Below are 26,588 nucleotides of genomic sequence, written 5' to 3'. Positions count from 1 at the left end.
GGTAACTCTAATGGTCCACCGGTTACCTACCCTAGGCATTATGTTCATGGCCTGCCCAGCTCCCATCTTTTTTTCGTAATTTCAACTAGAATGTCAGCTATTCCCATTTGCTGTCTGATCCATAATGCTCTCTTCTGGTCTCCTAACATTATGCCTAGCATTTTTCGTTCCATTGCCCTTTGCATGGTCTTTAACTTGTTCTCAAGCTACTTTTTAACCTCCAAGTTTCTGTCCCCTATTTTAGCACCAGTAGAATGCAATGATTGCACATTTTCTGTTCAATGAAAGTGGTAAGCTCTCAGTTAAGATTTGGTAATGCCTGCCGTAAGCACTCTATCCCATTTTTATGCTTCTCTAAATTTCTTTCTCATGATCAGGGCCCCCTATGAGCAGTTGACATAGATAAGCATGTTCCTGTAAAGACTCTAGAGAGTGACTGGTGACCGTGAATTCTTGTTCCCTTGCCAGGCTATTGAACATTACCTTTGTCTTCAGCATATTAATCTTCAATCCTTCTCTTACACTTTCTTAGTTAAAGTCCTAAATCATTTGTTGCAATCCATCCCCGGTTACATATGAATGTTCAAATGTGTGGCAAGTGGTATGTCTTTTCTGCAAGCTAATAAAATACTGCAAGACATCTGCTGTTGAATCCACTTAATAACAATACCGGTTTTAGCTGCATATCGGATGAAACGATGAGCAGCCGTGGCACCTTAACTTCATTTTTATGTTCTATGATAAATTTCACCGCTTACTACTGTGTTCCCATGCCATCCTATTGGTTACAACAATTAAATCTAAATACTGGATCTATGCTGCCACAGGCGGGAGTGGCGGCTTGCCTTTTTTTGTCTTTTCCATGGTTTCATGTTTCCATTACTTTTGGTACGGAGACTTAGTAGCCTGATGTGTGGGGCTCCCCTGCAATCTGAGGAAGCATGGAGCAACAAATGTGTCCCACCCTGCTCACAGCACCATCCATGCAAGCAGAATGTGCGAGAGACACCCATTTAGCCAGCCTTTTATGAGCATTTACTGAGTATCATCCAATTGTTGAGTAATTGCCCATAGTGTTATGGGCCACTCTTAGAGAAATAGGACCTCGCACTTCCCAATCAGTACTCAGTACTTTGCTGTACTAAGCCAGATGCTGTGGCGCAGTGCATGAGATGAGGCGAACAGAAATGTATTACCGTTAGCAGCCAATCCAAATATCCTTCCATTTGTGGAACGCAACCACGGTATATATAATAATTGCAATGACTGGCTTGAAAGTGCATGATTTGGGATTCGGTCTCAAATATCTTCTTTTTCTTTTTTCGTCTTTTTTTAGGTGTTGGATTGTGGCGTGCCTGTGCCAAAGTGTGGCAAACAAATTGACATGATTGACTCAAACACTTAATTGTCGGCTAACATACCTGCAATACTTGAAACACACAAACAGGCACAATATTACCAAGGATGAGGAAGGACACAGGACAGGTATTCATCCTTGTTCATTTTGTGCTCGTTTAAATATTTTGAACATGTACTAACTTGCCCAACAGTGCATGTTGCTAGGATGCATGGCTATAATATTTTGCGTGCACAGTTGTCACTGTGATTCACACACTGGTCTTATTAGCTTGCAGTGTCCAAACCTAGTGAAGAGCCCTTTAAGGTATACATGCATGGCACAGCATCGTAAAAAACTTTCTTCTTAGCATGAGATTATAATGCATTATGCTGTGTAGATTTAGGTGATGCATTTGAAGCAGCTGGCTAGCCTTGCAGTTCTGTGCTTAGCTGGCATACAACTGAGTCACAATCACATCCCAAGGACATAATGGCACTTCTGTTTTTGACCTGTGGCTGCTGATATTAGTCACATAACGCCAAAACAAGCCTCATATTTTAAGAAGCTTGGAAGCGTTTAGTTTACTTTTGTATGTGGCCTTGGGGAAATGAGCACTTTATTTCTCAGATTGGTGGAAAGCAACGAAGGTGCTGCTTGACTTCACTCACCTGCCATACTGCCTGAACATGAGAAAAAATCTCTAGGGGCTCTTGCACATATAGCAGTATGTTGTATGGAAGACAATATACCAGCCCAAGGATGCCAATCATGTTGCATATGTGTTAGAAGCCGTGTCACTTGAATAAAAGAAAAACTTTACTAGCTTTTGAGTGTCACACGGAAAGTAAAGCAGAACTTGTAAGGGGCCTCCGTGAATTTGATGCAAGCCCATTGAAAAAGAAATCACACAATGCATATCAGATATGCATTGAAAATTAATCCTAAATCTCTTTCTTGACATATCTTGCAGTATCCTTGGAATTATGTTGACAGGGTGTAGAAAGTGTCTCAACTCATTTTGCTGAATATCTGCATGTATTCTGAGCATATCAACTACTGTGCAAACTTATGAGGCTCTCTAACTTTAAGCATATTTAAAAACGAAATGCTTGTTTTAAACAGCTGCCTGCATTGTGCAGATCATGTGGTTAATGAGTGCAGCTTTTCATGAGCAGAATTCTTTTATTCCAGAAATGAATGAGTTTGCATAGAGATTTTATGCATTGTCTGCTATCTTGTCTACCTGAGAACTTTGTGCAAGTTGGTGGTTTCTCAGCTCACAAATGCCTCTGATCCTCATTTGTCTAGCAAGCCTCATATTCGTGGTGCGCTCCACTTCTCGAAATGTGTGCAACGTGCTGAAATGAGTGTGTTGCCTTTCAAAGAATATATTCCCAGGTAAATTTTCGATAAGAACCTCATATCAACATGTATATTAGAGTGCAATGTTTGCTTTCCCATTCCTTTCTAAAATCATAGACTTCTCTCAGCTAGGGCAGTGCCAATATCAGTGCCTTGCTTCTCACTGCTTTTTCTCCCCCATAGTGCACTTATGGGAATCCTACAAGATTGATGTCTGACAAAAATGCCATAGAGCAACAAAAGAGTGACAGCAGGATAGGATCGATGTGCTAACAACCGCTGCTTCCCTGTTCCGTTGAATATCTGATTTCATAGAAAAAGAAAGGTGGGTTCCTTGGTATTCAGGTTCCTTAGCAGTTTTGCAATCATGTCACTTTTCTTATGCGAGAGAGTTTTCTCATTGGCCAGCATTCAGTTATCTGCAACTCACAATATTGAGCAGCATAATAACATAATAACAGGGCAGTGGTTCCAGTCTTGGAAGGTACTTGCCTAAGAAGACTTTGGTGAAGTCAAGTTGTGATCCCATGAAATTGCTATAACAATTATAATAGTTTTCTTTCTTTAGTTAAAAGTAAGTCAAGCAATGACCTGTGTCACAACAGCAGACAGAGGAAATTACTCTTTTATTGAATTAACCTAATGTTGCCAAGGGATGTAGAGAGACTTCCACTATGCGATTTTGCTTCTCATTAAATTGCAGTCAGGTTGGAGAGAGCTCTCTTTATTTGCTGAACACCAAAAAAGAAGAAGAGACATGAAGGAAGTTGAGAGTAGAAGAAATGTCCCACAACCATGTAAGTGAAAAAAAGAGAGAGAAGAAAGAGAAAGAAAGCAAAAAAGAAGTGTTGCGGTCATGACCAGCGTTGACCCAGGAAGTTGATTCAGGGAAGCTTCAGACGTTCCTGAAATGAAGACATTGTATTAGCAACAGCACCGTCCAAACCAAAAGGCTCATCACAGTCCAAAATTGATCGTGTGCTGAAACAACATTGGACAATAATTTAATTTGAACTTATCTGAATTGACTTGAGACATATTTTTGAGTGAAAGCCATTTGTACATAATGTTCAATTTACCATGCTATAAATTTTGAACAACATGCATGTCTAGACTCAAACATACAGCAGCACTTTTTGAATCCATCACGCTGCTTGCTCACTTTTAGCGATGGTAGCTGACATATGTGGACTTCCTTTCATTATAATAATTGTTATTCTTGTGTTACATAGTAAATGTACTATTACGCTCAGTATCAGCTACAACGCAAAAGCATGTGTAAAAGCAGGCGCGCATTATAGCTCCTACTGAGCATGATAGTATAGGGCCATCTAATATGAAAGGAATGCCAGATTTGTGTTCAAAGCCAGTAATTTTCCTTGTATGTGCTTGTAATGAGGAAAAGTTGCATCAGCAGGATTCTTCAACAGAACAACAACATAGCAAATAGCAGTCAATGAGGTTCTGACTCGCACATTAGCAGGAATCATGGTTTGAACAAAGATAACGTGTTCCCTTTGATATTGGATGAGGTGTACTTGACACTGGAGGGCAAACAGTCATAATTGCCACCAACTTCGTAATTTTCATGTTGAATGCCATTTTGATATTGAATGCCACCAAGTTCATAATTTTGCAACATCAAGGAGGATGCAGTCCATTAACAAAGTATAGCTTAATTACAGTAAATAAAGTACTTGTGCAAACAAGCAAAAGTCTTCATTACTGAAAGGTGCAGGCAAGACATACAAATGCACTAAAAAGGGCCAACATAAAAGGAAGTACACAGTTATCTGAGTTCACTTGTAGAGCAGATAATTTATCAAATCCACCTTGAAGCAAAAATTGTGTAAGAATATTATCGAAAGCAACAACTCGGGCAAGCTTAAAACAGTTATAAAACACCTTGACATGTTTTTCTTTTAATTGAACAGTGTTGCTATTTAAGCTGCTCAGCTATCTAGGAAGTATACTCCTTAGTGTCTACGCTCAGTGTGCTTCAGCAAAGTGATAACCTGGCTGAGCTACAAAGCAGCATCAGCTGGAGTCTGTCCTTTTGAACTTGCCATTTTACACATAAGTAGAATGCAAATGCCCTGACATCAGAAAAGCAGAGATACCATAAGACGGTACTCTGCATTTAACTAGGAAGCTTAGGGATGCAGCTATAGGCACAAAGATTAACCTTAACTTTTACAGAAGTACAGGTAATGATGCAGCTACTGCAGGTAAAGAGCCAAAATAGGAGATTAGTGCAAGAAAGACTTTTGCTGGCAGCCATAGCCTTATCTATGAGAGAAACTCGGCATATTCTCTTCCAAAGGAAAACAGAAGTACACATTGTTGAAAAATAAGCAAACAAACACCTAATGCTAAGTGTTTATAGTAGTATACCATTGGGTGGCAGAATTTGAAGATCCAGGAGTGTATGCTATAATTTAGACTCCGTGGTTATAGCAATATGACAGTAAAAACAACTGTTAATGCAAGAATGTGGCAACTTTTTTTTATTTTCCCTTATGTGGAGCAAAATAAATAAATGAAAATCTGATTAATTATGTCATAATTTTGGCTAACACAGCGATCAAGTCAGCCCCAAAAGTTTTTCCTAAAGCCAGGTGTATAGTTTACCGGCACTAGACTTAGAAAGGATACATCAATTAAGTGCATGCAGGACAATTAAACACTGACTTTCAGCTAGTGTTTGCTATACTACAAAGATACTTAGCTAGCATGTTTGTCTAGTAAGAATTCGTTTTTGAAGTCCTATGTTTTGTCTGACATCAATTTTGCTGCGCCCTATCTGATTTTAACACAGGTGAATTAGTGTCTGTCAAGCTATCTGGAACCAAGTAGCTTGTCTTTCTTGTTTATTTCTCATTGGGTTTTGTTACTTACAATCCAGAAACCGTCCACAGGAAATGCACGGTCAACTTCCAAGTCCCCAGACAAATATTCGTTGCCCATATTCCGTGACTTGAAAAAGGGTGTGATGTGGTTGTACACTACTAGCTGGTTCTTGTACCTCTGGATGGTAAGGCGGGTCTTCTTGTCATATTTAACGTCATCAGGCCATGGAACCACAGTCTTGCCTAAACTGAGCAATTTCCTAAAAGAACAATAAGATACATGAATGCAGTGCTGTATGCTGCTGGCTTATCCGACAGGTACACATGACTGCATGCATGCGTGTGTTTGTGTGGATCTACTGCAGGATGAATGCCCCTCCAAGAGATCTGCAATTGCCCCTGTCTGCTCCAGCAAAAGTAAATCTAACAGCTTCAAATTTCCTAATCTTGTTGCCCCATAATATCCTCTGCTGCCCTCATCCATATGTTTCCTTTGCCTTGGCACTAATTCATTACCTTTTAAACCTTTAACCCTTTAAGAGGAAGCTTTAACTCAGGCCCAACTCTGATGCTGCCTATTGAAATACATGTAAAATGCAGAAACGCTTTTCTGAAATAACCACTGGGCCGATTTTAATGAAATATGCTGCATTTGAGAACAAAAGTTAAATTCTAATGACTGTTGCAAGTGAAATTTCGATTTAAGGCCTATATTTTTTAAATCGAATTTTAAATATTGGTAGGCTTGAAAAAAAATCGAAGCACGAAGTTTACAAATTCCTAGCTCTGCACCTATAAGAGGTATGACAGTTATGTACACTGCATCTATTAGAGCATCCAAAGTGGACAAATTTGATATGTCAATTTCCGGGGTATGTCCGGAAAGTAATGTCAATCACTTGATTAAAGAAATATTATGGACCGGGTGAGTACAACACATTAAAAGGTTTCAAAATAGGCACCTCCTTCATCACTACATCGCTTTCAGCGAGATTTCCAGGCATCAAAGGCGTCACAGTAGGCCCCCTCCAGAATGTCCTTAAGAGCCTTGGTGCAAGCCTCTTGGCTTTGTCAACTGTCCCGAAATGATGTCCTTTTAATGAAGTGTTCAAGCGCAGAAACAAAAAAAAGTCTGGGGGAGCCACGTTAGGACTGTAGGGCGGTTGGGGAACCGTTGGCATCTTTGAATCGACCAGAAAGCGGGTCATGAAGAAGGCGGTGTGGACTGGCACATTGTCATGGTGAAGTTTGCAGTCTCCCGCGATGTCATGGTGAATGCGATGAACCCTTCGTTTGAGTCTCTTGAGCACTTCCATGTAAAATTTGGCATTGATGGCTGTACCATGTGGTACAAACTCATGGTGGACCACCGCCCTGATGTCAAAAAACACAATGAGCATGGTCTTGACCTTTGACTTTCTCATTCTGGCCGCCTTGGGCCGAGGGGATGCTGAGGTGGCGGCCCGGCACTTTGCCATTTTGTTTCGGGGTCATATTCAAACACCCAAGACTAGTCACCTGTAATGACATTGTCTAAAAAGTGGTGGTCACTTTCAAACAAATCCCGAAGTTCTTGGCACATTTCAACTCGACGTGATTTTTGGTCGTCTGTTAACACTTTTGGCACAATCTTGGGGCGAACTTTTTGCATGTGCAAATTATTCGTCAAAATCTCATGAACACTACTTTTTGGTATGTTTGATGTCTGTGCCACTAAACGGACACTGAAGCGACAATTTGAGTTGAAAAAATCCCTCACACGCATCACATTTTTATTGGTGATGGTCATTGACGGCCGTCCAGCACAGGCTTCATTGCTGACTTCTTCACAACCTTCTAAAATGCTTTGTGCCACCGGTAGACTTGACGTTCTGACAAGCAATTGTCACCAAAGGCCATCTTTTCATAGGAAGAGTTTCCACTGTGCACTTGTCAAGTTTCACACAAAACTTAACGTCAATCCTTTGTTCCAACAAACGCTGTATTATGGCTTGCACGGGAAACGAAAAGAAGTTTCATGGAAATGGCTGTCCTTACTCTAAAGATGGTAGCAGACGACTGAGCGACCGCATGTTCATAAGCTTTCTTCCCCCCTCCACCAATCTCAAACACTCCTACTGCACTGCGATATATAGTCGCTTCACAATACAATCAGTGACATTACTTTTCAGACAAACCCTATATATCCTACGTGAATCTGTTACATTGTTTAAGAGGGTTGTGCAAAAGTTCTGCTGACAAATTAGTGGTCTATTTGAAAGCCATGTGTACTAGTATATCAATTCTGTCCATTTTAGAGGTACTATCAGGTACCATTCGTATGGGTTTGTAAGAAATCGCTAACTCCGTTTCTGTTGCCGGACGCCGAAAAGACTACGGAAGGTTAGTCGCATACAGCTTTTGCTTTAAAAAGATACGGCATTACATTATACGACATTTTTAAGTATCCTAGAGCCACGGGCACAGTGTTGCAACCATTGTACGAAACTCTATGGTTGCGACCACAGGAACGACGCATAACATACCGAGCGTGGATGGATGAATGGACGGATGAGCGTCCCCTTTGAAATGGGGCGGTAGATTGCACCACCAAGCTCTTGTTATTGTTTTGCCTATGTCTTACCTTTAGAAAAAAAAAAAAGCGAAGAATTCCCAGCATCAAACCTTCCGAACCACTATTGGGAACATTGTTTTCATACGCCTCCTTGTATGTGGTCTCTCTACTTTTATGCCACCAAACTTCCAATCGCCTCTTTCTAATCTCTATTGTGGACACGTTTACTTCCCCCTGCTATCGCTGAACCCAAGGGCTTCAAGGAGGCCAGAGGAGCCTAAACCGACAACTGGGCAGATATCTTCACATTCTATAAAACATGTTCCATCCTGTCCCTATCGTTACCGTAGCAAGCACATGCTTCTTCCTCGGTGTACCTCGCTAATTTATAAGTATCTATATGGGTTTTAAGGCATCCTGATTTTGCTTTGAAAAATAAAGAGCTTCCCTTTGAGTTATCATAAATTGTCTCTTCCCTGATCTAGTTTTTTTCCTATTAGGTAGTTACTCATAGCATGTTTCTTTTCCATTGCCCCTACTCATATGGGATTGTCTCAGCCTCTCTGACTTTGCGTTTGACGTTCTTTATTTGTTGTTACATTACTTGCTATACCAGTCGCATACTTGCTTGCAAGCTTCCTATTTCTTTTCCTCAACTGTGAGTAACTTTTTTTCCTTTACAAATGTCTGAACACTGTCACAACCCATTTACTTTCTTCCATATTCCTCAGTCTTTCTTCAAGATGAATTTTACTCTGACGTTCCCTCACTTCAAAACTTGTCCATCCTATATCACCCTGCAATAAAGGTTTTGTTTGGGCCAGTTGGTTCATAACTGAAAACCTTGTCGAGTAGGGCAAAAAACATGGTCCAAGAAAGACACAAGCACACAGGACGGGCACAATGAAGACGACGAATTGCGCCCGTCCTGTGTATTTGCGTCTTTCTTGGTCTGTGTAGCTTCATTTGTAGCCTTCCCGTGAGCACCCAGTGCAAGATGTCCCATTGACCTTTGGTTGTCATCGAATCCGGATTGCACCCCGTTCGACGGCCGTTCGCGAGCACTTTGGCGTGCGAACGGCTGTCTTTGGTAGCTGTTGAAATCAGAAAAATGACGCCATGCCCTCCGAGCTCAGGCCGCACGCCGTCCACTCGCGGAAGCCATGGGAATGTCATCAACAGTCTGAGCAGGCTAGCGCGTGGCGCGCCGACTTCCGTTAATGCCCTCCTACTATTGGGTGGCACCAAATGACGTCATGGGAGAGTGAAATGTACACCTTAAGGCCTCAAAAATTCAAGTAGCGGTTACTCACTTTGCCTGTATTTTGAATATTGTCTGACCGATCACTGGGGTTCGTGTTGTTCAATTTCCGTAATTTCTTTTGCTCGGTGATTCAGAGGGATTACAAGCTTCTTTTCTTGGTATATATCACCCTGAACTTTAATTCTGAGATAATTGGCAACATATTGTTGTGCCTAACACCTCTACATTCTGCTGCTATTTGTACAGAGTAATACCTGTTTCATTTCTTGTTACACAACTTGGACTTTTCTTATGTCCACTTCTTATTATTGTATGTTTGGAAGAAGCTACTTCTTTCGAGAGACTCCACCAGCAGTTCCCCTCTACTATAGCTAGAGTCCATATGCCATAAATATCTGTGACATTTTCCCCTTGTCTGCTCCCTCCTCAGGTTTGCACTGAAGTCACCCATGACTACTCAGTATACTGAGGTCTGAGATTTTTCATTTCTAATTACCTATCCTCATGGGACTTTTCCGCCTTAATGAAATAACGCAATAGCGGACAGTTAAGAAACCACAGGGACACGGTGCTGGAGAAACGCTGCACTACATGGACTTTCTGCATAGCACTGCTTGTTTTGCTCGAGTCAAAAAGTGTGAACGAGCTAAATTAGCACTTTGTTATTTTTTTTCTAGCCTATCATCATGACTAAACATTTATTCATGTACCCATGCTGATTCCTCTTCTGCAATATCTATTACTAGCTCTATTACTATTTAATGCAGTTGTTTTGTTAATGCTAAACAACTTCTGGCTGTTCTCTGTAAAGTACTACTGGAGCATCCTTACTTTCGGCAAGTGTATGTTAAGGGGGCCCGGAAACACTTATCTAACTAATCATAAAAAAAGGCATCACTAATAAAGGACATTGCCAAAACGTTTCGCAAAATTTTTCAAAGCAGATTTAGAGCCAGTTATCGCACTGATATGCAGCTTTCTTTCTTCTTTCATCTCCACTCACGCAGGACGCTGTACAGGAATTGGGCATTTAATATTTTTTTTTTCTTTTTTGAGAAGCTATTACTGGCTCACGGGTGCGCGGCGCACTCTCGACGCGAGATGACCGCTCGGGTGCCTGGAGGTATGTCATTTACAGAGACCAATTTAGGACACGTTGTCAGAGCTTCCCACCGGGTACCATCAGCAAGATACGAGGGCTCGTCGAGGCACCGTGTGGCGGCTGCGGTATCAACGCTACACAGCGCGCTAGTGCTATCTTGCAGCTATGCAGCTACGCATCATCCAGCTATGCGCAACTGTTGTGTGCAGACCGGAAGGGCAAATATGAAGTACCTTTATTGGCCTTTTTGAGTTTACAAATTCACGTATTCTTAATTTATTGAACTTAATATTAACAAACATTGTTTAACTGCGCGAACAAACGGACCACAAAGACAGCATGGGACATGGACTGCACCCGTCCATGTTCCATGCTGCCTTTATGGTCCGTTTGTTCACGCAGTTAAACAATGTTTGCTAATATCTACAAACTCGCCCAACACCAAGTTCTTCTAAACTCAATATTAACAATTAGAGTATTGCTGAGAATGTTCGCGGGATCGCAATATCTGCCAGTACCTGTTAGGCCGCTTGCCTGCTCATGATGCAGATGCTGACGACATTGCAGAGGAGAGACCAGGCGAATATATACCGTTTTTGACACAAAATTGCAAATTCTCTGCTGCATGCAGTAATACTATTTAGCTCGCATGTTCACTGGAACCTCATCTACAGATCAGCAGTGTTTTCTTATTATGTTGAAAAAGTGTTTCAGGGCCCCTTTAAGAAATAATGTTGTAGCTGAATAGTATACAGCATTACTTGCTGCAGGTAGTACTGGCCAAGGCGTGGCCCTGTCATTTAATCTACAGTGATCTATATCTTGTTCAAAAGGAAACCTTCGAGAAGTGATGGCACGATCTTTTTCTTTATTGTTAAACACGTGGTTTTTTGCATCTATGTCACAGGAACTGTTGTGCCATAATATCGGCCTATTTCGGCCACCCAGAGACAGCCACACTCTTTCTCATAGCTGATTTGAGTGGAAAGAACACAATCGCTGCAGTGATAGCTAAGCACAGAACTAACACCGTGCAGGCCATACAAAATACGCTGACGTGACAGCATATTGAGATTCGCTGGGAGCACTTTAGGAACTGTACTTCTTTCATACGCATAGTGTCATCTATAACTTCTAGGTACAGGTAGGTGCTGATTCGGGCTTCAGCGGCTGTGTGATAATGTTACGTTGCAAAAGTCACATATAAAGATGTATTTACAATATTTACATGAGAGGCAACGATGCGTAAACAAGAGGCTGTCAAGACCTACACGTCAAATCGTCTTCTGTCTGGCGCCACTCTCGGTTGCGCCGTAACATAACCACCGCCTGTGAAGGCGCCGTCTCGGCGCTACCTATAAGGGAGGTGAACTCGCGGCAAAGTAAGGCTTCTGCAGGGACACATGCACAACGTCCGTGAGGACATGCTAGTACAGCGGAGCTATCTCGTAGTTCACATCGCCAAGCTGACGCAATGTCGTGTAGGGCCCTGTGTAGCGCGGCAACAGCTTTTCAGACAAACCGACGCGGCGGCACGGTGTCCGTGGGAGGACAACGGAGACAGGAGGAAATCGAACGTCCCGATGTCGGCTGTCGTACCGGATTTTCTGCGCGGCCCGAGACTCAGTGAGCCGGGAGCCGGCAGTCCGGAGGGCCGTGCGAGCCCGGGCGAAGACGTCTTGAGCAAATTCAGTGGGAGGGTTCGTCGAGGAAGGAAGCAGCGTGTCAAAGTGCAAAGAAAGGTGGCGGCCGAACAGAGGGTGAAAGGGTGAAAAACCAGCGTTCTCGTGACGGGACGAATTGTCGGCGAATATGTCACGAAGGGTAACGTGCTGTCCCGATCACTGTGGTCTTCAGAAACGTACATACACAGCATTTCTATCAACGTGCGATTGAGCCGCTCCGTCAGTCCGTTTGTCTACGGGTGGTAGGCGGTGGAAATCTTGTGCTCGGCAGAAGAAGAGCGATGTGGTTCGTAAACTATTCAGGATAAGAAGGTGCGGCCGCGATCAGTGATGAGCTGCCGGGGTGCGCCGTGATGGAGGATGACGTCATGTAAAACTGTGCCACTTCAGTTGCACAGCTTGTGCAGAAAGCTCGCATGACCGCGCACAGGGACGCGCAATCAGTCGCGACAACGACCCACTTATTGCCAGATTTCGACGACGTTGCAAAAGGGCCGAGACGATCGAGACCAACGCGAAATAATGGTTCTGAGGGCACATCGATGGCATGAAGGCGTCCAGAGAGCAGCACAGCAGGTTTTTTGCGGCGCTGACAGAGCGCACAGCGGCTGCGACGTAGCTGTGCACAGAGCGGTACAGGCCTGGCCAGTAGAAGCGGCGCCGTACGCGGTCGTAAGTACGCGAAACGCCGAGGTGGCCTGCAGTAGGGCCGCCATGCTACTGCTCAGGAACTGATGTCCGGAGATGGCGTGGTACAACGAGTAAAAATTCTGGTCTTTCAGGGCGTAAGCTGCGACGGTACAGAACGTCGTCGAGGAGCACGAACATGCCAAGCGTGGGCTCCGAATATTCAGAATCGAGACGATCGGTGAGAACACGTAGGCAGTCATCACGCCGTTGTTCAGTGCGGATGTCGTGCAGATCACCAATGGCCAGGACGCAAGAGTCGGTGTCATGCGCATCATATTCAGGGCGGTTGACAGGATGACGGGAGAGGCAGTCGGCGTCCTTGTGCAAACGGCCTGACTTGTATAAAACGGCAAATGAATATTCTTGGAGCCGTATCGCCCATCTACCCAATCGTCCAGCGAGGTCTTTAAGTAAGATGAGCAAGCACAAGGCTTGGTCAACCGCGGAGAATGTGCGGCCGTACAAGTAGGGGCGGAATTTGGCTACTGCACAAACTATAATGCCAGACACTCCCGTTCGGTAAGCGAAAAATTCCTTTCGGCGGGTTACAGGAGGCGGCTAGTGTATGCAATTACGCGTTCTGCGTTACGCTGCCATTGAACAAGTACAGCCGAGATTCCATGGCCACTGGCATCCGTGTGAAGTTCAATGGCGGCAGATGGACCACAATGAGCCAGCAATGGGGGAGCCGTGAGCAAACGTACGAGGGCGGAGAGGGATTTTGTTTGAGCAAGGTCCCATGTGAAAGCAACATCCTTCTTTAGTCAGCGAGTGGGCGAGTGTGGTTCCGGCGAAATTCTTAATAAAACGACGGAAATACGGGCATAGCCCAATCAAATCTTACGTCTGCGGCGGAAGACGGAACAGGAAAGTTCTGGACAGCACGAATTTTTTTCAGGGTCGGGTTGAACGCCAGCGGCACCGACGAGATGGCCAAGAACGGTAATTGGACGACGTCCAAAGTGGCACTTGGATGAGTTCAATTGCAGGCCGGCGCGTCGGAAAACAGCAAGAACAGCCGATAGACGCGTTAGATGACCCGTGAAAGTTGGTGAAAAGACTATGACATCGTCTAGAGAACACAGACATGTGGACCATTTATATATCCGCGAAGTAAGGAGTTCATCATTCTTTCGAAGGTTGCCGGGGAATTACAAAGGCCGAACGGCATAAGCTTTAATTGGTAGAGGCCGTCAGGTGTTACTAAGGCAGTTTTCTCACGGTCATGATTTTCCAACAGCCTGATCGGAGGTCTATCGATGATAAGTACTTAGCTCTGCGCAAGCAGTCCAAGATGTCATCAATACGCGGCATGTGATTTTGCGTGTGATTTTGTTGAGATGTCTGTAATCCGCACAAAAGTGCCAACTGCCGTCGTGCTTCTTGAAAAGGACAACAGGGGACGCCCACGGACTGCAAGATGGCTCGACAACGCCTTTAGTCAACATCTTATCGACTTCTCGTTGTATCGCTTGTCGTTCAGCATGTGAAACACGGTACTGCCGGTGGCGTATCGGATTGGCGTCTCCGGTGTAAATACAATGGGTGATCACCGATGTCTGGGCTAAAGGGCGGCGGTCAAGACAAAAAATAAAAAAATGTCGCTGTAAGTTTCCAAGTTACGGCGGAGGTCAGCAGCTTGTGCCGGAAGAAGATCAGGTGCAATCAGCTTTGCTAAGTTTGTCTGTGATAGTCGATAAATCGGAGGTTCCTGTAGAGGGCGACGGAATCTTGGCGTCAAAAGCCGATATCTCGCAATCGTTCACAGGCGAGACGGCTCCCAAAGACATACCTCTGGGAAGAAGTTTGGTCGAGTAGTTAAATTAAGGAGAGGGAGGGAAGTCTGATTGCCTAACAGTAAGCACGGTATAGGGAACGGCCAAATTTATTTCAAATAGTATGTCAGCGGTGGGACATAGTTCATAGACGCCGTCAGGAACAGATGGGAACGACAGTACAGTGACGTATGTAGTGGCTTTAGGCGACAGGACAGGCCGACGTCTTCGGGAAAGCATAACCGTGGTTGTGTGACTGGTGGACTATAGAGCTGCCGTGGGGCAGTTCAAGCTGAATGACTCTAGACGCGCAGTAAAAGAGTGATGAATGGGACGATCAAAAGTCTAAGGCGAGCATAGCGTCGTAAGGGCATTGTTCCTAAACGGCAAACAAGACAGTCGGTAGGCGTCCCACGGTGCCAATGCGAGCGGTGCACATACCAAAGCACGGTAGGCGTCCCTCCGTCGGCGACGCGGAGAGTGCGTGATGCAGCGGGTGTGAGAACTTAGTTCAGGCATTGGCGCAATGGGGCACTCGTCACGGATACGTGCGCGGCATTGTCAATAGGAAGGAAGGAAATCAATTTTATTCGAGGTGCCAATGCGAGCGGTGCACATACCAAAGCACGGTAGGCGTCCCTCCGTCGGCGACGCGGAGAGTGCGTGATGCAGCGGGTGTGAGAACTTAGTTTAGGCATTGACGCAATTGGGCACTCGTCACGGATACGTGCGCGGCATTGTCAATAGGAAGGAAGGAAATCAACTTTATTCGAGGTGCCAATGCGAGCGGTGCACATACCAAAGCACGGTAGGCGTCCCTCCGTCGGCGACGCGGAGAGTGCGTGATGCAGCGGGTTTGAGAACTTAGTTTAGGCATTGACGCAATTGGGCACTCGTCACGGATACGTGCGCGGCATTGTCAATAGGAAGGAAGGAAATCAACTTTATTCGAGGTCCTGCAGGGCACGAGAGCTTTGGGCTCTCATGGAGTGGGCGTCTCCCACGACGGAACCGCGAGGTTGAGTTTCCTGGCGGCGTCGTGGACCTGCTGGACGGCCCAGAGTTGGGGAGCGAGCTCTTCGCTCCGGATTGCTTCTTCAAACTTACGCTTGTCCTGTTCGTAGTTTATGTTAGCTTGCGAGTACGGCCAGAGTAAATGATATACGTTAAGGGGTCTATTGCAATTGGTGCAATAAGACTTGTCGTAAAGCTCAGGCATGTAATGGTGTAGACTGTATTGCGTGGGGTATGTGTCTGTTTGCAGCATTCTGAGTGTAACCGCTTGAGCTCGAGTGAGCGTGCGGTGTGGCGTGCCATACTCTCTACGTTGTAGGTAGTAGTGTTTAGTGGTTTCATTGTATGTAGTGGGGGCGTCCTTGTTCTCCGAGTGGTCGGATGAAGCAGCGCGGTCTGTAAGCGTGCGCGCAGCCTCGTGTGCCGCCTCGTTAAGGTTGGGGACGTCGCCGATCTTTGGTCCTAAGTGTGCCGGGAACCAGTATATGACGTGTTTCTTAATCTCTTTATTTGTAACAATTCTGAGAGCCTGTCCGCAGACCGTGCCCTTTTGGAAAGCTCTGATAACGGCTATATGGAGTCGCTGTAGATATGGCAAATATTTTCGTCGGTGAGCGCAACAGCGATCGCAACCTGTTCGGTCTGTTCAGGCTTCCTTGCGCTTACCGTGGCTGCATGTCTTGTGGATCCGCGGCCGTCCACAACCGCCTCCGCGAAATCTTTGTTTCCCGCGTATGCAGCCGCGTCCACAAAAGCTGAGCGTTCGCGGTTCGCCAAGGCTTGGTTAAGGAGGAATTGTCCTCTCGCTTGTCGTCTGCCCTTGTTGTTTTCGGGGTGCACGTTTCTGGGCACAGGTCGTACCGTGATCTTAGCACGGATGTCCCGTGGGAGGTCCGCAAAGTCTTTTTATATGTTTCCTTGAGCAAAGCCTAGCTTCCCTAGGATTGTGCGCCCCGGAGACGTCGTCGAAAGCCTAGCAAGCTGGGCGCGCTGCTGGGCTTCGGCAGTTTCTTCCAGGGTGTTGTGCATGCCCAGGTGCTCCAGCTTCTCGTTGCTGGTGCTGGTCGGAATGCCGAGGGCTTGCTTGGTGACCTTTCTTATTTGGGCATTAAGTCTGTCTCTTTCGGATCGTGACCAATTGAGCATTGCCGCAACGTATGCGAAGTGACAGGTGACGAACGCGTGTATGAGTTTGATGAGATTATGTTCCTTGAGGCCCCTGTGTCTACTTGCAATTCTTCTGATGAGCCCGATAGCGTTGTTAGTCTTGGTGATGAGTTTCTGAACCGTAGAGGCATTGACGACTTTAGTCTCTACGATCATACCCAGGACTCTGATTTTGTCGACGCACGGTATGGCGTGTCCCGAATTGGTTCGTACGGTAATTTCTTGATTATAATCGAAGTCTGACGATTATGGCCTGCGGCCCTTCTGCGTACGAGCAGCTCCGACTGGTAGGCGAGCATCTGAGTCCTGTGGGAATTAGAAATTCTTCTACGGTATTTACTGCTTCTGGCAAGATGTCCTGCACCATGCCCGAGGTTCCTTTGGAGACCCACATGGTAATATCATCTGCGTATATGGTGTGCTCGAGCCCGTGTATCTGTCCGAGTTTCTCAGCAAGTCCCGCCATGGTAAGGTTGAAAAGCATAGGGGAGACGACCGAGCCTTGGGGGGTGCCCCTGCTCCCCAGCGAGAGTGTCTCCGCGGAGACGTCGGCAAATCGTAGCGTTGCCGTCCTGTTAACCAAGAATGACTTGACGTACGCGTGGAATCTAGCTCCGAGGTTGAGGTCGGAAATGGTGTCCACAATGTATTGGTGAGAGAGGTTATCGAATGTTTTCTCGAGATCCAACCCGAGAATGGCCTTGGCGTTTCTAATGGGGTCATCAATGATTTCGTGCTTGATTAAAATCATGGTGTCTTGAGTTGATAGACCGGGTCTAAATCCGATTAGGGTGTGTAGTAACAGTCCCTTGTTTCGATCAATCTGGAAACTCTGTTCTGAACGGCGTGTTCCGCAGCCTTACCCACGCACGACGTGAGTGATATGGGTCTGAGGTTCTCGACGGCCGAGGGCTTGTTGGGCTTTGGGATGAGAACCGTGGTGGCGTTTTTCCATTCCGGCGGGACCCTACCGGAAGCCCAGACCTGATTCATTCGTTCCGCTAGGAACCGGACGGAGTCTTCGTCCAAGTTACAAGAGCCTTGTTACTAATACCGTCCGGACCTGGAGCCGATGTGCCATTCAGGTTTTGAAGGACGGTCCTGATTTCTTCCAGGGTGAAGGGTTCGTCGAGATCGGGGTTGTCCGCGCCCGTGTACGGGGAACCGGGTGCCTCGGCCTCGCTTTCGTGGCTGCTCGAGAGTGGCATGTATCTCTCGGCAAGTCTTGCCATAAATTCCTGCTCGTTGGAGTTTTTCAGTTCGCGTTTCGCTATCTTGTCAGCCGCCTTGGTCTGGGAGCTCCTGGTGACACTGACGTCTTTGACTAAAACGTTCATCAAGTTCTGTTTGGTCGGCAAACAGAACTGGAAACCCTAATTAGTAATTTTTCGTTAATTTGTCGATTATGCATTTTAATTTTTTGTGCAAGTAGTGTCCGCCTCTTCGAGTAGGCATCGTCTATTCGAAGACGATGGACTAGAATGGACTAGAATCGGGCTGTCAGACGCAGGTTCTAAAAAAAAAAAATTGAAAGTATATTTGGCATTTCACATAACTTGAACCAAGCATTAGAAAAAAAAGTGGTAGGTTTAAGTGACTGGCACCAAGAGCATATTGTGCGCAGTCATCATGATGAATTATGTAGGATATATGTTGCAGTCACATTAGGTAGCTAATTAAGCTCTATTGTGCAAAATTTTAAATATCCACTTTCGGCCATAAGTTGTATTTGAAAAGTCGAAGAGCATGTTAAGAAATACCCACTGATAACGTTCCGTAATGTTATATTTTACATACTAGTTTTCTTCCTCCGGCTCTAAAATGAGACCACAAAATGAGAAAAATAAAGGAACTCACTGCATTTTTGCACAACTGGATTGCAGCGCTCTAAATTTCGTTACTAAATAACTGCACCACATCAGGTACAATAATGTGACGTGCGGAGGATGTTATGCAACTTGAAGCAGCTGTGCTATATAGGCAGAAACGTGTGTTTCAGAAATAGCGAACCTAAACGATTTACTGTACCCATCAATCAGTACTATGCTTGCGTTGTTTTGTACTTTTATTGCGTACCTTTGCGCACATAGCCGATATCACCCTTTAACTCCTAGGCCCTTATTCTCAACATTCTCAAATGGCAAGATGTGCCATTTTGTGCATGCTTTGAATAGAATCGGATCTTAGCATTGCCAAAAAAAACGTTATGTAGAACAACATTTTTTTCATAACCTGTTTCATAAACTGCTACATATTTATGAATTATGGTACCGCAAACGTGGGACTTAACAAAGCTCCGCATACATTTACTGTACATGTCATAATGCGTCTGTCAATGCGTTGGCATGCTTGCTCGATTATCTCAGCTTTAATGGTTGCCAGAGGTCTGTTTGATTGTCTTATGCACACTGTATATACAACGCTTCTACTTACTTGCGGTCGGACTTTTTATCGTCTTTAAAAACGCCAAAAAGGACAATTCTGTCCCCGACATCAAGATGTGGTTCGATCTTCGCCTTGTAGGGCTTTGCCTGCAATATTGATACACGCAATAATTATGTTTATTATGCTAAAAACTGCCGAATATACATGCTTTCCCATAACTACGACGCAACTACTGCAAGAGCTAGCTTTTCGTCATGTATTTTTATGTACTCAGAGCTATAACATTTTCTGCACCAAGCATCAGTAATGTCTAGCTTGCTTGGCCCTTAATTCTTAGCCACTTGTTCCTGGATAAAAATGAGTCTTATTTTCGGAAAACACGCAGGTTCATGAAACCATATTACAGGCGTCTTCTAAGGGTTCTATCTATGATGCTAACCTTGGAGTATTCTACTGATACGATATGTACTTAGAGATGCTCAATATCTTCCATTCTTAATAAACAACAGCTACTTCAGGGTGGACACAAATACGCGGTTACCTGTGGTTTTGCTAGCTGCCTGCGGAAATTTTGCCATTACATGTCAGAACAGGAGTGTGGCATAATAGCCAGAATGTAACACATGCACCTTTATATGTAAACAGGCCTTACCAGTCTGGTAGGATGATGCGCGGCTTTCACCTCTATACCCTCAGTAGTCGAGAAATTAGCATCAGTCAGAGGGTCACCAAGCCGCACTGATGCACAATCCACATCGTTCACACTAATCTGCAAAAGAAAAGAAGAGTAGTATAGAGTATTAAAAAGGCTAAGCCGGTTTTTGCAGCCTCCTCATCATTTATTCAAGTTAATCTTTTTTTCTGCTTAAACGAGACCTGCAGTATCTTTTAGACACGTACTGACATGACATTTCGAACTTGTCATTTGTTTTTTTTACTTTAAATGAATGTCCAGACTGCAAATGATCTAAACCTTAGCGAAAATACTGGCAAAGAGCACCTTAATTAATTCACCATGGTACCGTCGTCGACTTTCATTAATTAGCCTTCGAAGAGACCGACAAAACTGGTCGAATTATCCGGCAGTTCGAGTTGAACAAGAGACAGAAAAAATATTATGCAGATTCTAAGTACTGCGGGAATCGAAGTCGTGCGAAGCATTTTGCAGGCAGCTGGCTATGGCATCGACCCTGCGGCGGCGGCGCATCGACCGGATCTCTTTGACTCTCGATGACTTCGAGCTGCAGGCGCTCATCGCGGAGTTCGGGCATGCTGAGGGTCAGAAGGAACGCGGGCTTGCCTAGTTGTGCTACCACTGCGAACACGTTCCTCTTCCTCTGAGACAAGTACAGTACCCTAGAGTCGTTGAGCTGCTCAAGTAAACCTCTCAGGGACGCAATGTCCGAGTTGACGCATTTCCACGGACAAAGCTGCGGTCTCCCAAGAGCTTATTTGTGAGCGTCAGGAATCGGTTGGCGTGGATGGGGTGGGGAAACTTGCTTTTGAATTGCTGTTCGTGCGGAGGTGAGCACCGTCCGGTGTTCCGCAGCCGACACACCCGGATCTTCTTACGCGCGCCATCTGGCTCGGCGCAGACAGTACGCGAGAACCGGAGGCGCGAGGCCGATCACGGAGCTCGAATTATACGACGATGCGGCGAACGCGTCGGCAACGCAAGAACGTGAGCATACACACAGCAGCTCAAATCGTTAGGCACCGCCAGTCCCTCCGGCGTAGGAGGATGGATGGACAGGCGGACGGACGGACGGACAGGCGGACACACTCAAAGTGCCTGGAGTTCGCGAAGAATACTTTGCGGTAAAAACGCAGTAAAAGAATACTTCACAGTAAAAATTCATTTGGCAGTTATGGCCCGGTTTTAACACACCCACGAATCGAACGCGCATCCACATTTTACGAGGTTAAAGTAGAAAACCAAAGTATATATGATATTAGGACTCATTAAAAAAGAAATAGAAATAGAACGCGCACCCTGCTTATTTAAAGAAAGACCAGCTAGCGCACTTTGCCTTCGCAGAATGGAGATTTATTAACACGTGAATATGCATCCTCGGTATCCTCAAACATCACATTATTGACGTTTATGAAGAACCACATATCATCCTCCGTACGGTCCATGCGAGAGTTTTAGCGTGTCCGTGAACGAAATGCCGTTTGCGCAATACTGGGTTACCGGAGAGGTTAACGACGGCAACAACGCTGGTAGTGACAGCTGGAGACGCAGTTTTTCAAACGAAAGCATGCAAAACTAATAGTGATGTGACCTAAGTAGTTCGCATCATGCTGATGTCCAGAGCGACCTAATCGTTAACATGCAGTACCTTTCTTTCTGACGATAACACTAATGCGAAAGAAATTTTTTTTTTCAAGCACATTGTAATTGGGCAAAGCGCCACAACATATCGCGACCACGCAGCTTTGCTATTGCCCAAGCTACTGCCGTCCACATCTGCAGCAACCCGACATCTTGTGGCGCTTTATCCAACAGCAATATGAACAATTTTGTGTGTGTGTGTTGCGTAAATGGTTCGCAGATAGTAACATCTTCGAAGGAGGCGACGTGCTGCAGTACATGAAAGAGGTTATAATGATAACTTCGGCAAGAAAGAAGGCGAAGTTCGGACTCAGACAGATCTAGCAACAGCGATGTCTGAGAAATCAAGATTTAGCGTAAAAAACTTTTATGAAAAAGGAAGTAGAACAAGATTACCTATTAACACGGCAGCAGGAAAATACCTATGCAGCTAATCAAACATATGGGTGCAAAAAGAAAGGCCAGTTGCGCCCGACAGGCGAAGCATTGATTGCGATATCAAATGATTAAACAGCTATACGAAGCAAAATTAGTCGTTTTGTCATCTGCATGAACAGCTGTAAACAATCGCTTACTAGCTAAATTAACAAGCACGTAGTCATACGCGCACAGGCAAACACGAGCACATCTCACTCGGCGAATGCGGACGCTCACTGTCAGAACGCTGGCCTGATGAAGAGCGGCAGCAGCGGCAAGCAAATTCCCCTTCGTGCTGCCGCTCGCTTCAACGCGAACTAAGCGCGCGAGTACACAGCGCACCCGAAGCCATCAGCTATCTTCCATCGGCTAGCCTTCGAACCCAGCGCAGATTGCCTCCAAGACGCGCGACAGCGCTCAGCCTCCGCAGCTGGAGTAATAGATGCGCACTAACCTGCCCCTTGCCCCCTTTCCAGGCGCGCGCACAACTCTCCCCCCTCCCGCCTCTCGCGCACGTGAGAAGACGGAGCGCACCTACTCCGTTTTGCTTCCTTGCGAGCACGAGAAGACTCCGCGGCATTACAGTGTACTAGTAGCCGCATTACAGTGTACTGGTAGCCGCATCAAGCCACCATACTTCTCGGCTCACCCTCGCAAGCTTTCGTTCGCACCTACAGAATAAGGCGCGCGGCAGCGATGTTATTGCACTTCTATTCCATACGGAATGTCACGGCGATGCCGACGAAAATTCGCCTGGAGTATTCATAAAATTGCGATAGCTATAATAGCAAGGCACAGTTGACTATTGCCATAAGGTGTTTCACTTTAGCCAAACATTAAAAATATGCAAATGCTACGTAGCTGGACAGAACCAAGGTAACGTCGTCTTCTGTCTCTTGGAGATATTCAGATTTTTTTGCATTCTACCTAATTAGACAATTAGTCTTAATTAATCATAGATAAAAAGCGCTTCTCTGTGAAGGCGTGTGAGTGTAGTAGCAAAGAAAATATGTCGTGCCTTGACGTGGGACGCTTTCTGACGTAAGTGGAAGGCGTAGGTGTGCAGCTCTTCTGGCTTGAATACTTTGCGATCCACCTCAACCTCCATTGGCTTGTCGTAGCTGGCGAGGTACTTCACCAAGAGTGCTAGGTCGGGCTCCGGCTGGTCATAACGGCTTGTCTCTGCCTTGGCGTTGTAGTCCTTAAATTCCAGAGTAAGCACCTGCTTATCTTTTTTTGTGAAGATTATCCGTGACCTGCGTCAAAATCAAGTGTGACTGGGTGTTTGCATTCGGTTGCATGCGGTGATTGATTGTTATAACTCACAGACATGCCTGGCACACTTACCCTAAAGTGGCTGATGAAATACAGTACAAAAAGTTACCTTTAATAATATTCGCTGCGAAAGTCTGCTTGAATCACACACAGTGACAATCTAAGATTTTCGAGTGTATAGTTCTACCCGTGAAACTTCATGGCAGACACCTCACATTTACGCCTCCGCGCTCAGAAACATAGCTGTATTAACTGTATGCTTTTGCTATACAGGAAGGAAAGGATAGCAACATTGCGGCTGCAAGGAAAAAACAAAGCAATGAGGGAAGAAAGAACTTACTACACATTAGGAAGACTGAAGTAAAACGACAAAGAAAAGAGCGTGGTATGAACAGGGAAAAAAAAGGGGGGGGTGAGGCATCTCAGGCCGTACTCATTAAAAAGGGAATACTAGAAATAAAAGAAAGAAAATTAAGGACGCATGCGTAGAAAGTACATGTGCAGCGCCTACAGCCGATAAATGCATGGCCACGATCCAAAACTGGAATGATCACGTCCATATGTATGTCGTCACTCCCGCTGTAGCTTTCCTCTAGAACAGAATTCGTCGAACATGAGCTCAAGCATGTAGCGGGCAGGACTGAGGGACACCGACAATTGCATTATACGCCCAGCCTTGTTTTCTTCTTTCCCGTGTTCAAGCGCCAGTGTGATAAGTGTAACTTGCCCTCTTACAACGCACTTGTATGATTGAATTACTCCAGCGTTCCCCGCAATACAAGTGTTTCCCGGGCTTTACTCGCGAATGCGGAGAAATCAAGTATACGTTCTTACCCGCCAGGTCTGTAGAGGAGTTTAACTTCGAGGAAAGTGTTGATGTCAACGACCCGGGTGTCCAAGTTATCGCTATATTTCGGGTCCTGAAATGAGAAAGTGATAATAGACAAGCCATACTCAGCTGGCCGAATTTGAGTTGTCGGGTACTCTGGCTAGTATGTGGGTTTGTGAATACACTTCACTTAAATCAACCATTCGGTCTCTAATGATCACGTTTGTAACTGCGGGTCTCTGAGTCAACAACTCAAATTGGTTGTAACGAACCCTCATCAGCTATACCGCATGATCTATTTTAGTGGAAACATATTTTTTTAAATATAACTTAAGCGATGTGATGATAGCTGTCGCAGTTCGCTCGCTAATTAACTAAGGTTGTTTAGCTTTTAATTACTCGTTGTAACGCCAACACCGCAATGACAGTATTGAAGATGGATGCCACTGAAGACAATATCAGTTTACGCCATTATAAAAACGCCATCAGTTGTTCGCCTTTTGTCGCTCCGATACCGAAACCGAAGGCATAGGAAACGTTACTCGGCACTTTCATGACGTAGGGTAGCTCTCTGCGATGACCTGCTGAAGTGTCCAATATGCGTCGTCGTGCATTTGAGAGCGTCGGAAAGTCGCCGAGATATGATCCTTGCGAGGTAAGAAGGTAAGAGGAGCGCACAGGGCGGTCAACACGTTGACATAAAGAAATCAAACACGGCGGGACACATCACATCTACAGTTCTTCGGGCGCTCTTCGATCGTGCGCCCAGTTTCGGTTGCGGAGCGACGAGAGGCGAATTTTCGTTGACGAATATCTCAAAAACGGATGGCATTTCTAAAACCGTGCAAGTTGATCTTGTCTCCAGCTGTGTCCTCCACCAATACCATTCACACTCATTCATTCGTTAAAATCAGTAATTGAGAAGCTAATTGTAACCAATCTTTGCTTCCGTGTGAACGAAGTGCGACGGCTACTTGATCACGTAGTGTCCACCTTGCCGAAAGAATGAAAAGTGAGGAAAGCGTTATCGCAGCAGATTAACCTTTTTTATGCTTAAATCCCATTATGAGCATTTATCAGCAGGTATATCAGCATTTCACGGACTTTTCAGTACAAGTGGACCCTAATAGAGAAAGGCTCTTGCCAAAATAAGTGAGACATCAGTCTTAACTTCTAAGCACGCAATTTCCCTTTTTTTATTTTTCAGATGACGAAATGAGTGCAGGGAGATAGGCCACATACTATTTTACATGTCTACTAAACCTCGCTCGGAACCCCTTGGCAAGCTCGCTCTTCCACGCCTTAGTAATGCGGCTTTGATGAAGGTTGAGCCTGCCTATAACATATAGCACGAAATGAAATGGTACAGCTGTGGCTAAATCTGCTGCCCAGAAAATAAGTATAAGCTTATCGACGCTTCTATAAGAATTTAAGTCCCTAGATTGTGTGTACTATTACCGCTCATATAGGGCCAGGCAATAAGACTATTTCAATGTATTCGGCAAGCGCATTTTCAAAGAGACACGCGCATTTCTTCTCTCAAAACAAACTCTTGCCGATGCATTATAAATTCAAGCATCATACTTCAAGCACTACCGTCGTAGTGCGTGTTGAGTACTATGTACGTTTTCAAGCAGCGAGTGAAAAAGCGCTGGTATTAAAAAGAAAAGAAGAGAAAGGGAGATATAAGAAAGAGAAAGCTACAAAAAGCCACAACAGCGAGGTCCAGTGTTGTTCCCTTACCGGGTTGATGACGTGCAGACCGGAGGACCTGCGCGCCGGTCTCAGCGTGCGATGTGCCCTCTTCACTGCCTTGTTCTCGGGCTTTTCGAGCGACAGCTCCTCTCTCCAGTGGCGGCTCAGCGTGTACACGGGGATCCAATCATCGACCTCCGATTCTTGGTCCGTGTAATCCCTAGGGTAGAACTCTTGCATCTTGCCGCTTCTTGCTGACGCAGCTCTTCTGTTTTATCAGTCGTCAACCGTTCGACCTCTTTTGTCGTGGTCCGCGCAGCGACAGCTCTCTGCTCACGTCCCACCTGGGGTCGCGGACGCTCTGAACCCCTCCCTCCGCCTGTTGTTATTGGGCTCCGGCGAGGTCGCGTGTGTACGATGCGATCTTCTCACGTGGGTGCTCCAGGCTTCCACTCCTCGGGTCTCTCTGCTCTATGGGCCTCGATTCCCGCGGGCAGTAAGCCGAGTGTAAGCCGACGACGACCGGTCCTCCCAGCAGCTCGAGTCAAACTGAGGCGCGCACTGAACGTTTCGGACGATTGTTCTCACGAAAGACATGAGGGATGGTTCAGTCGTGGCATATCCATTTCTATCACGAACAGTGGGAAAACCGCGGTGCTATATCTCGTACATGAAGGGAGCTACTTTGAGGAGATATTTACATTTTCTCTTCCATGGGAAACTTCACTGAGCTGGTCATGTGGAGTCTTTTTAATGCGACTGTCAGCGCCATTGGCGTAGCCTGACTTCTTTTCTTAACTGTGGGGTTTAATGTCCCGAAACTACACAGTGTGTTATGTAGGACGTCGATC

General features: G+C 45.5%; 1 protein-coding gene across 1 annotated transcript; it reads right to left on the bottom strand.

The window, feature by feature from the left end:
- Positions 1 to 3,381: 3,381 nt before the first annotated feature.
- LOC142579357 (uncharacterized) lies at positions 3,382 to 26,587 on the bottom strand. Its single transcript, XM_075689460.1, has 7 exons — positions 25,786 to 26,587; positions 24,048 to 24,133; positions 22,957 to 23,194; positions 19,839 to 19,955; positions 19,235 to 19,332; positions 5,600 to 5,810; positions 3,382 to 3,606 (listed from the first exon to the last, which is right to left on the bottom strand). The coding sequence occupies exons 1-7, from the start codon at positions 25,975 to 25,977 to the stop codon at positions 3,586 to 3,588; spliced, it is 963 nt and encodes a 320-aa protein (XP_075545575.1). The 5' UTR covers positions 25,978 to 26,587; the 3' UTR covers positions 3,382 to 3,585.
- Position 26,588: the final 1 nt, after the last annotated feature.

This window comes from Dermacentor variabilis, chromosome 4, assembly GCF_050947875.1.
Source record: "Dermacentor variabilis isolate Ectoservices chromosome 4, ASM5094787v1, whole genome shotgun sequence".
NCBI classification, from domain to species: Eukaryota; Metazoa; Arthropoda; class Arachnida; order Ixodida; family Ixodidae; genus Dermacentor; species Dermacentor variabilis.
Note: the sequence above shows the minus strand (reverse complement) of the source record. Positions and strands in the feature narration are given on the sequence as shown.

Bases quoted from the DNA above. Each gene is read 5' to 3' on its own strand.
- LOC142579357 (XM_075689460.1), bottom strand. From the start codon at position 25,977: ATGCAAGAGTTCTACCCTAGGGATTACACGGACCAAGAATCGGAGGTC. The intron at 19,333-19,838 runs GTAAGGCCTGTT...TCAATATTGCAG, and splicing joins CGCATCATCCTACCAGACTG to GCAAAGCCCTACAAGGCGAA. The intron at 5,811-19,234 runs GTAAGTAGAAGC...TTGTTCTTTTAG, and splicing joins GATAAAAAGTCCGACCGCAA to GAAATTGCTCAGTTTAGGCA.